Consider the following 11,519-nt stretch of genomic DNA (forward strand, 5'->3'; position numbering starts at 1 on the left):
ATTTATCCTTGGATTTTATTGTTCTAGAAACCTGTACAGTCTGACTGTTTTCCAGAACTCCGAGCCTTTCACGGAAGTTCATCCGTGCCGGTGAAGACCACAGCACACACGTGGAGTAGCCATGACAGAAGATCTCACACCAGAAAAGGGGCGTAAGCAGCATGCTGCGGTCCTGAGCTCAAACCCATCCTCATACTATACAGATCTGTGGTACTCCAGCCCTTACGTGACGCTACAACCGGCAGTACTTCACACTCCATCGTTACGTAAGCGATTCATCGCCGACACTTTCCCAAACAGCTCTTAGCGTCTTTTTCATTAACATGGATCCAACAACCGCAAAAGAGTCTGAGAAGACATGCGTCTTGTGCTGTCAAGACATCGACATCTTCGCTTTGGGTAAATGCGATCACCCGGTGTGCTACCGCTGCTCCACCAAGATGAGGGTGCTCTGCGACCAGAAGTACTGCGCCGTCTGCCGCGAGGAGCTTGACAAGGTGCGGATTCCTCTACTACTCTAGCCCGGGGTTGGAGCTGACTAGGCCTGGACGTCATTTTGGTCCCACTAAGTATTAAAAACTACCTCCTTCTAGTAGTATCTTAAGTTAAACGGGGGTAATTATGCCAGGAAAAGACGTAGTGCATCTGTCCTATGCCTAAACTACATATTATTGCTGTCGCTCGCCGAGTAAAGCAGGTAATGCTAACAGCAGCACGTTAATAGGTGTTGGTTTATCGACTTCCTTCAGGTTAGGTTCTCTTAGCTAACAATTTGGACCCAGTGTTTAACATTAAAATGAACACACAATTATCTTAAATGTTGCTTGTAAACCTGTCTCATTTTTTTTTGCAATTGTTAATTAACTTTCTAATTGTTAATACCCGGCAAATACACATTTCCATTTTGGACCAATTTAGGACGAACCATAGATATTTCAACACTAAATGCTGTTGGGTTCAAACAGCAACTTTATTCAGAGACACAGAGATGTTTTAGGTAGTATCAGTAGGCAGGAGGGTGAGGCTATCACAACATTCTTATAAGGGACTGTCAACCTGAAAAAGTAGAAACATGTTAGTGAGAGAAAAGTGCAGATTAACACCCAAAGAAAAACATTTAAAGGAGTCATTTAGTTGCTTTTGTTGTCCAGACCTTCTTAAATAAGAGCTAGACTTGTTCAGGCATAAAATAAAGCACTACAACTCTTTATCTGTGAGGTTTTACATATAGTATAAAGGAATCAAACGTTTGAAAATTGTGATATAAAGAATCTGCATTTCCTGAAGACTAGTTCAGTCCAGATTTGACAAATCTGATTTTAAACTTGATTTAACTTCCTACAATGTACAGAAATAAATAAACGTGTGCCCTTAATCACACTGTTGGAGCCGAAAACTAACCTCTGCTTTGTGTTGCTCCATGATTTATTATAGAACATACAGATAACTTAAATGGAACATACACTTACAGGAAATCTTTCAGTAGTCCAGTCAGGAAAGTATGAGCCCTGATCTAGGCTTTGTGCATTTAAGCAGGATGAACAGAAAGTCATTTTAATTTATACGTTGTGGCTTCAGTTCACCTCAGAAGAAGGCTGTTAGGACTAATCTTCTGCATTGGTATTATTGGCAATACGTTTTCATAAAAAAACTGTAGTTTTAAAATAAAGTGTTTTTTTTTTTTTTTGTGTACGTGTGTCACGAGTTTATCCGTTTCTGTCATGCTTTATTCCAGGTGGTGTTTGTTAAAAAACTGAAGGCCTTTCAGTCTCTGCCCTATCAGCAGTTTCCCTGTGAGAAGAGACATGACATATATTTCATTGACGAAATGACTCACTCTCAGTACAGGTATGGGATGACGCTGTTCTTACTGTTTCTGTTGCCTTGGACATTTATAATGTTTCAAAACACAGCATTGATAAGGTTTGAGAAGGTCTTTAAAAAGTAGCCATAATTAGGGTATTAAATGGGGAAAATGATTGAAAATTGTCCCAATCAGGGTTTGTTGGCCCTGTTACCAATCGGTGCCATTCAGGATTTGGTGATCCAGAATCCCCATCTGATAGTTTGTTATAAAAGTGCATAAATTCAGTGACACACTTAAAAACTCAGTAGCTTTGAAGTGCAATAAAACAACATGCTGCCTTTTATCAGTGTCGCACCTTACTTACCAACCAGTGACGTTCAGTACGCTGCGGTCTCTCGAATCTGTTTTTTTAATCCCAACCTGAGTCTCTGCAGGACAGTCTCAGGCCTTAACTGCACTACATTTCTGTCTGCACAGTGTGTTGGATTCCAGTCAAGATCTCTGTTCCAGTTATGCTCTGTAGGCAGGTAGTGAGAACATTTATCAGGATGCATTAGCCATCAGGAAGGCTAATGCATTGCTGAGCTAAAGATAATCTCAAAGTAGTCATAAGTTGTGTTTTCCTTGATGCTTTTTACCATTTCCTCTGGGTCATTAACATCTTCAGCCTAAGTTAGAAGTTTAATTAAAAAAGTAAAGCTGTAGGAAGGGATGAGGACTGTCATGTTACTTTCAGTTTCGTCATGACTGGTCTTCCACTCGGCACGTAACATGTTTCAAAGCAGTTCTAGTTGATCACCTGTTCACAAAGCAGGGAACAGTTTTTCATAACCTTAGCATTTAGTTTTGAATGCCATAATATTTAAAGACCAGTGTTGCAGCTGCTCTCTATTAAGCACTTTCTCCTACATCGATGGTTTCCTCTTTCCAAAGAGCAGGTTACATGATGCAGATAGGAAGCAGCAGTCTCTCTTTCTCTGTAAATGTATTTGAAATAGGTTAAATCATTGGATCAAGTAAATAATAGGCATAGCCTATAGCACAGTTCTGCAACCCATCCATGCAAAAATAGGACGTGCAGAATGCAGCGGCTCGTCTAACTGGGGTGCAGCTGACATAATGGCAGACTGTAGACCAGCAAAGGGATTCTGATACCGGCCTTTTAAAAATGCCTTAATAAGCACCGACCCAACCTGATTGCAGTCAGACGAAACTATTGCTAGATTACAAACAGAACTTCCAGAAATCTTGGGAACATGTTTAATGTTATAAGATGGCATCTGTTATGAATACCTTATTTTTGGAGTGATTGAATGCTTGGTGTAGTTTTGAAGAAACTGGGGTATGTGCCATCTGTTCTTGTATGTGACTGTAATATTCAAGCTGGTGATGTTTGCGGCTTGTGACTCTGTGGTCACCAGGTGCTTAGCAGCTTGGAATCATCACCGTTTGTTTTGATTTAATTACTAGCTTATTAGCAGAGTTGTCCTACACTGGGTTCAGATACAGTCACCAACACGTTTAGACTAAAAGCTACAGAAAGACTAACTTAACTGTGCTTAAGGCCCCTCTTTATAACTGTTCTTACAGCTCTGAGTAGTTTAACTCGTAGCTTTTTCTTGATGTGTTTTTGAATTAGGCGTCTGCTGCTGTCGGAGTGCGTCCGTTGTCCAGAGCCGAAAGTTTTCTCCAGATTTGAGGAGCTGGAGCAGCACATGAGGAAGCAACACGAGCTCTTCTGCTGCAAGCTCTGCTCCAAACATCTCAACGTATGCTCATTCTGACCCAATCCTGAGAAATAAAATATTTCTGTTGTAAAAGCTGGTCATGAAATCAGATCAGTGACTGTAATAGAGCAGTGAGGTTGTTAGTAGGGTTCATTTCAGGATTTATTATCCTGCTAAAGAATCATACAAATGTGTTTATGGTTAGTTGGTAACTAAAACGTATTTTTGCTTTACCTCTCCAGATCTTCTCTTATGAGCGGAAGTGGTATAATCGTAAGGAGCTGGCCCGGCACAGAGCGCACGGAGACCCGGACGACACGAGTCACCGAGGGCACCCTCTCTGCAAGTTCTGTGACGAGCGTTACCTCGATAACGATGAGCTTCTTAAGCACCTGCGCAGGGACCATTACTTCTGTCATTTCTGCGATGCAGATGGCTCACAGGAGTACTACAGGTGTTTTTCGAAAAAGAAAATCCACTTTGCATCATTTCTTCGTGATATGAGTGCTTTTATCAGGTTCTTACCTTAGTCTTTACTGACCCATCTGTCCTCAGTGATTATCAGTATCTAAGCGAGCACTTCAGGGAGAGTCACTATCTCTGCGAGGAAGGACGCTGTGCTACAGAACAGTTCACCCACGCGTTCCGCTCCGAGATCGACTACAAGGCCCACAAGGCTGCAGCGCACAGCAAGAACCGAGCAGAGGCTCGGCAGAACCGGCACATCGACCTGCAGTTTAACTACGCTCCGAGGCAGCAAAGGAGGAACGAAGGTGGGTCGCTGTGTTCCTATATCATATTGTGAAGCTAAGATGATGTTCCCGTGGCGCTAAGCTTGAATGGTTATGTGCATCTTTAGTTATGGTCTCAGGCGAGGACTATGAGGAAACGCGGCACAATCGAGGAGGACGAGGAAGGCCTCAGATGGGACAGAAAAGCTGGAGGTACTCCCGGTAAGTTGGCACGACAAGTTACCATGGCTTCATATCCCTTAAACTTCAAAACATTTTCCCACGAAACAACCGCAAACATGGATTAAATTGTCCTGTATTTTATTAAGGGTTATATGATAGACCAACACAAAGTAGAGTTGTAATAGTGAAATGGGAGACAATGTTACATGGTTTTCAACATTTTTCACAAATGAAAATCTCAGTTCATTTGCATTGCTCTGATACCCATAAATAAAATAAAATCTAGTGCAACACGTTGCTTTTAGAAGGAACCTAATTATTGAGCAAAATCCATTTATGGGTAATGTAATATCAGTATAAATGCAGCGGTTCTGTGAAGGCCTCAGAGGTTTCTTAGAGAACAAACAGCATCATGAAGATAAGTCTAAGGGTGATTTGTAAATTAAAGACTGGGGCACAATTTGAAAACAACAGGCAACTGTCCATCATAGACACCTGCAGACAGGCCAGGGAGGAAGCCATAGCCTACATTACATGCAAAACACTGTGTAGTGTAAAGCTTATACTCAACATTCATTGAACACACAATTTCAGCAGTAAAACATAGCAGCATCATGCTGTGAAGATGCGGTTTTTCAGCAGGTACATGGAATCTGGTCAGAGTTGATGTCACAATGGATGGATGGAGCTAAATCCGAGGAAATCCTAGAATAAAACATGTTGGAAGCTGCAAAGCCTCCTGCCTAGACGCCATGCGGACGCAGTGATCCGTGGTTTTATCACCTCGCGTCTGGATTACCGTCTCTTGATGGCAATTTGAAGCCAAGCTTCCCCCTCATGCTTACAGCTGGTACAAAATGCTGCTGCCCCATTTTTAACTGGCACAAGCAAAGGAGAGCTTATATATCATATCAACTTATATATGAACAGCAATGTTGCCGAAAAGTGCGCAGTACTAATGAATGTAAGAGACAGACCGGAGACCGACACGGAGGAGATCTGAGCCACAGACATCCAAAAGCCCCCCAGAGCAGGAGAACCCCGGAAGGACCATCGCTGGGACTACCACACCCTCCCAGAGAAGAGCAGAGGAGAGTCCCAGGAGAACCAGCCAGAGTGCCGAAGCCCCAGGGAGCTGCAGAGACGAGCCCACAGACACCGCCGGCAGCCTTCTACGCAGGAGCAGATCCAGCCATGGACCCAGAGACCTGAGACCCCGGAGCACATCACAAAATAAAAAGCCATGTATCCTTTTCCTTGCACTTGTGTTCTCCCCTATATGGTCTATCAAGTAAAATATGAATAAAACAAACAGAAGAAGTTTGTAGGTATGACGGGACAAACTGTGGAAAGGTTGTATAACACAATCCAGGTTTAAAATGTAGCTCCTGGTAGTTGTGTTAATTATTATTTCTGTTGCTGCTTCTGCATTCATCTGAATACACATTGTGCTCTGCTCTATCCTGCCTTCAGTCACATTTCACCTGTTAAAATATTGGTTCTCCAGCACCAAGCTGTTCATCTGGTCTGTGCAGAGAAAGAGAAGAAGAAGACAGGCAGGTTGAGGCAGCTTTAAGAGCGTCGATGGCGATGCAAAGACAAACGGAGCGAGCCGCAGCGCAAAGACAAACGGAGCGAGCCGCAGCGCAAAGACAAACGGAGCGAGCCGCAGCGCAAAGACAAACGGAGCGAGCCGCGGCGCAAAGACAAACGGAGCGAGCCGCAGCGCAAAGACAAACGGAGCGAGCTGCGGTGCAAGAGAGGAGCACTTCCAAACACTTCAGAGAAGAGAGGGCCAAGAGAGTAGAACCCGAGGAGCCCAGACACCTGACAGGACAGCTCAAAACAATGAACAAGCCCCCAGGTAACAAAGAAAAACATGTAAAGAAATTCCAGTAGTGATCATCCTCTTTGGATTGCCAGTATTGTCTTTAATGTTTTGTTTTTTTATTTTATCACTGTTTTTACAGTTAAAACAATGAAGAGCTCTAATCCAGGAGATGAAGATGACTTCACTACTTTGGGAGCCCCAGCTGTAGCACTAATGTAATCCTCAGCACACCAGACGAACCGACCGTCTCGTGACAGTCTGGTGTTTGCTGAAATGCCTCATTTGTGTTCTTGTCCTTCCAGCATGAAGCCGGGTCCAGCAGCGCCTACTGCACCTCTGAAGGAAGAGGAGTTCCCAAGTCTCTCGAGTGCTGCAGTTACATCCCTGATGACCCCCGCTTATTCTGGACAGCCTAAAAAGACTTCATCTTTTCAAGAGGAGGACTTTCCCGCTCTGGTGCCTAAAGTCCGCCTTCTCAAACCTGCAGCAAGCTCCAACTCAGCATGGTCCAACAGCACTGCAGTGGCTAAGCCTAACCTTCAACTTCCTCCTCCCTCTAGAGCTCCCCCTCTTCTTTCAGCTGCACCCTCTGGACCTCAGCTCCTCTCTTCATCAAACTCCTCATGCATCCGCAAGAAGAAGAAAGTTGGTGAGAAAGGAAAAGTAGCACTTTCTCATTATCCATCTCTATCTGACGATGACAGTGTAGGAATGACGCAGCAGGAGTTCCGCTCAGTGCCCACCATGCTGGATATCTCCTCCCTGCTCACTGTTAAAGGAGGCGACAGCAAACCCTCTGTGACCTCATCCTCCTCAAATCCAACTCCAAATACAGACATCCCCTCGTCTAAAGCCAGCAAGAAGAAGAAGCAGAAAAATGCAGCGGCCTCCTCTGCGCCCACGGTATCGGGAATGGCAGGCTCTGTAAATGCAGTTGCAGTGGAAACGGCTGCACAGAAGGAAAATGTCCCTGAGAAAACCTCGAGCAAACTACTCTCCAGCACTGTCACAGCAACCTCAACCAGCTTATCAGCCAGTGGTACTGCTGACACGACATCAGCTGTTTGCAGAGATTCACCGGGGGTGACCCTACCACCTGGCATAGGTCCTGCTCCAGAGCCAGAGGAAGAATTCCCTGCTCTCATGACCAAGAAACCTCCTCCAGGTAAAACCTAGCGTCCTATTCCAAGTCTTCTAGCCTTACGAAAACGTACTGAGCCCCGCAAAAGTATCTTTAAAAGCTTTCACATTTTGTCACGTTACATCTGAATGACAAGCACACAATTTAAACATTAAAGGTCACTAAAAATAGAAAAAGTAACCAAAATGAGTCCAACAGGACAGGAGACCCAGACCCTCAGAGTTTTGTCGGAGAACATTACTGAACAAATATAACAAAGCTCAAGCAGCAGCTTAAAGCAGGGTCTGGTTGTCAAGAACTTTTCCACGTTTCAATAACCAAAGTAAAATGACTACAAATCAGGCTGAAACTTCCGTGTTAATCTGTGTCTTTTTCAATCATCAGAGTCAAACCTCAAAAGACAAGCTGCTCTGAAACAACTTGTTCATCAGTATTAAACTATACAGGAGGCCAGTGTTTGATCTTGAGATTCTTTTTTTTTTAATGCGAGCACAGTGCAGTCAGGGTTATTATCAGCCAAAACAGCTGGAAGCATAATATAAAGTTATGAAATTTGTTTAGCTGTGTCAACAGATCTGATTGGACCCTGTAAAACGGTTACAGTAACACTTTATCAGAGCCATCTCCTTAGGTGATCAGCAGAGTGGTGACTGTAATGTGTGTTTATCTGACAGGGTTCAAGACCTCCTTCCCAGTGAAGGCCACAGCATCGAGCCCACCCCCTGCCGTGCCCCCACCCCCACCTGGACTGGGAAGCTCCGCTCCAAAGCCGCCCCCAGGCTTCACAGGAATCCCCCTTAACAGCAATGTGGTGGAGCCTGCAGTCGGCCTGTGAGTAGTTATTAGCCCGCATGCAAATTATTGGCTGATTAGCAAAACGGTTAGTTAGCCATGTGTTTTATTTACTGTTTTTATGTCTGGTCTTTTTTTGTTTCCCCTTTAAGGCCCCCCAAGGTGCCGACTAATGGTTATTTGGTGCCGGATGACTTCCAGCAGAGAAACTTGGAGCTTATCAAGTCTATTAAAAAGTATCTCCACAATGATGAGTCAAAGTTCAACCAGTTCAAAAATTATTCCGCCCAGTTTAGACAGGTACTCTCAACATCTTACCCGTTTCATAACCAATCGATCATATAAGTGACATACTTCAAATCTTCTCCCATAACAGCCACTTAAATGAATGTTTATTGGGATGTAGGGCGCAATTGTTAAATGAAAGGAAAATAATGTGTTTTTAACAGAAGATCTGAACAGTGTGCTTGTATTCAGCCTTCTTAGGTCAATACTTTTTAGAGCCACTACATCTCCACCACCATTGCTCCTGGTGGGAATGTTATGTTCTGGTTAGAGTTGTACAATATTTTAAAATCGCAGTTGTCATTGCAATATCCGCAATATCTGTGCGGTTTTACAATCTCAAAGAGCCAATTTTGATGTAATATTTGGTAGGATATTATATTTCAAGTGCCATGCATTTAACTTCTGCATGCATATAACACATTCGGCCTGTTGGGTAGACTTTCATTGACCTTGATACCCACACTGGATCTTCATTATCAGTGGCTGAAATGCTAAAGCTTATAAAGAGTGGTGGACACATTGTGGTGAAAGAAAAGAGCCAGGAAAATGTGGGTTATTATTAATCAATATTGTCATCACAATATTCAGTGATAGTATTACGCTAGCATGTTTTCCTGAGGTTGTGCAGGCCTAGTTTTGGGTGACCTGCCACACAAAGCTTTTAGGACTTTAGCTGAAAAGATTAGATTTTGGTCTCATCAGATCAGAGTATCTCTTTCCATGTTTGCTATGTCCCCTACATGGCTTGGGGCAAACTGCCAATGAGACATCTTATGGATTTAATCTTCCATAAATAAGTGCCAGAATCAAGAGATGCTTCCACATGAGCTGTGGATCTCTTCAGGTCCTCTAGAGTTGGTTGAGTTGCCATATTTTGGTAGGTTTGCAGGTTTACAATGACAATGGATAAAACAGAGATGTATGAAGTTTTGTGACCTAACCCTGCTTTAACGTCTCCACAACTATCTCCCTGACCTGTTTGCTGTGTTCCTTGGATGTGGTCTGTCACATAAATTTCCAATGAAAACATAGAAGTTTATATATCTAATGTGACAAAACTAGCACTGTAAATAGTACAGTTGAAAGTTGGAAACCCCGACTGCTTACCTGTCTTATTTAACTCTGTGCTCTCTGTTTCCAGAGCGTGATCTCGGGCGCCCAGTACCACAGCAGCTGCAAGGACCTGCTCGGAGACACCTTCAGCAGCATCTTCAATGAGCTGCTGGTGCTCCTACCGGACACTGGGAAGCAGCAGGAGCTCCTGACTGCCCACGCAGACTGCAAGGCGCTGGAGAAACAGTCCGGCGCCAGCGGAGGAAAGAAGAATAAGAACAAGAAGAACGCCTGGCAGATGCCGGTCACAGCGGCCAACACAGCGGGCGACCTGGACTGCCAGGTTTGCCCCACCTGCCGACAGGTTCTGGCCCCCAAAGACTTCAACTCCCACAAGACCCTGCACATCACTGAGAGCGAGGAGTTCCCTTCCTTGCAGTCAATCAGCCGTATCATCAGCTAGCCCCTCCCCTCGGTCTCCTTCTGCTCCGTTTGCCATTGTGGGGTCAATATTTCAGCTGTCCCTGCAGCTCTGTGAAAGCCTTGCAGCGATGCAGAAGCCAGCGTGCCACAACAGCAGCCTGGATGCTGTTAAACCCAGAGGAGCCTGAGGCCTCCCTTTGATTAAGAATGGCGTTGGTTGGTGGGGTTTTTGCGCTTGGATGAATATTATATTGATGGGTTGGTCCAAATGGTTTTCCAGTTCGGCCGACATCCTTTCAGGATGTCTCCTGCTGGCACTTAAACTGAGAGTGTCTCTAATCAGAACTTTAAATATAACAGAAATGGAGGAAGTTGTGTTGCTGCCTAACAGAGAATTTTTTTTAAACGTTGCTTTTTGGTTTCACTTAAACAGAGAACCGCACTTTGTCTTGTTGACTTGGGTTAATAAGAGCATGCATGGCAGCGGTGCTGCTTGGTTTTACAACTAAAACGTGTTCAGTTCCAATAATCAGCACTATGTTCATTTAAATATAGCTGCTTAATGCAGAAGGCGCTCCGTTAATGGTGCAAAGAAATTAATGAATTGATTTTTTTTTTTTTTTTTTCTTGATGTGAAAATAAGCTGCTTCTCATGTCTGTTCATATTTCAAGTGATGTTTTAATCTCCACACTCATTCCGTACGAATCCCAATCCGGTAAGCCTCGGAGGTTTGTCCACCATCGCTGGGGTTTCAAAAGAAAACAAAATAAACACATCTACAATCCAGTACTACTTTTTAAGAATCGCTGGGATATAAGACTGTTGGTTATTTTCAGTCACAGCTTTAAATTATTGCACATTTTGTTGTAATTTGTGAGACTGAAGAAATGTAAATATGGTCGACGCTTTTGTTTCTATTTTAGGTTTCTGGATTTGTCTGGTCCAAAATCTGCCCATATTTTCTGTCTGGAGATCATACATCAATGCGCTGTTTTCCATCAGCATCCAATAAAGCTGGCTGCATTGTACAGCACTGTATCAATGGTGTTTCCAGTTAATTATGTCACATTCAGGACTGAAACCACTGAATAAGGGTCGCATGTTTTCCTTTTTTCCCCGTGAGTGTCCTAGTTTTCAAAGAGAACATTAATTCATACACTACCAGGTTTCACAGGGCTTTTGAAAGGGAAACAGGCCCACAGCATCACAGATCCTCCACCGTATGTTACAGTCGGCATAAGATTTTTTTTTTTTTTTTTTTTTGTGCCTTACCCACTGTTAAATGTTTAAGACCCTTTTAACCTCTACATTTTTTATAGATTAGAAAGAAAACCTTTGCAGGGACATATTGGGTACAGTAAATTGAGAAGTCTTTGCCCCCCTGACAAATGTTTTCTGTTTTTGCTTTTTCGCTATGTATACATGTTTCAGACCGTTAAATAATATTTAGTATCAGACAAAGATAACATGCAATTTCCAAATGGTGATTTCATTTTTTTAAGTAAAACAAACACCAACCTGGTTCTTTGAAAAAAAATGTAC

At 43.4% G+C, this 11,519-nt stretch overlaps 1 protein-coding gene across 1 annotated transcript; it reads left to right on the forward strand.

The window, feature by feature from the left end:
* Positions 1–218: 218 nt before the first annotated feature.
* On the forward strand, positions 219–11,019 carry LOC124863589 (E3 ubiquitin-protein ligase ZNF598-like). Its single transcript, XM_047358042.1, has 12 exons — positions 219–497; positions 1,736–1,848; positions 3,447–3,576; positions 3,777–3,988; positions 4,090–4,307; positions 4,394–4,487; positions 5,984–6,312; positions 6,419–6,494; positions 6,582–7,444; positions 8,095–8,251; positions 8,365–8,512; positions 9,642–11,019. Exons 1-12 carry the CDS (start codon positions 324–326, stop codon positions 10,014–10,016), a joined length of 2,889 nt encoding a protein of 962 aa, XP_047213998.1. The 5' UTR covers positions 219–323; the 3' UTR covers positions 10,017–11,019.
* The last annotated feature ends 500 nt before the right edge of the window (positions 11,020–11,519 follow it).

This window comes from Girardinichthys multiradiatus, chromosome X, assembly GCF_021462225.1.
Source record: "Girardinichthys multiradiatus isolate DD_20200921_A chromosome X, DD_fGirMul_XY1, whole genome shotgun sequence".
NCBI lineage: Eukaryota > Metazoa > Chordata > Actinopteri > Cyprinodontiformes > Goodeidae > Girardinichthys > Girardinichthys multiradiatus.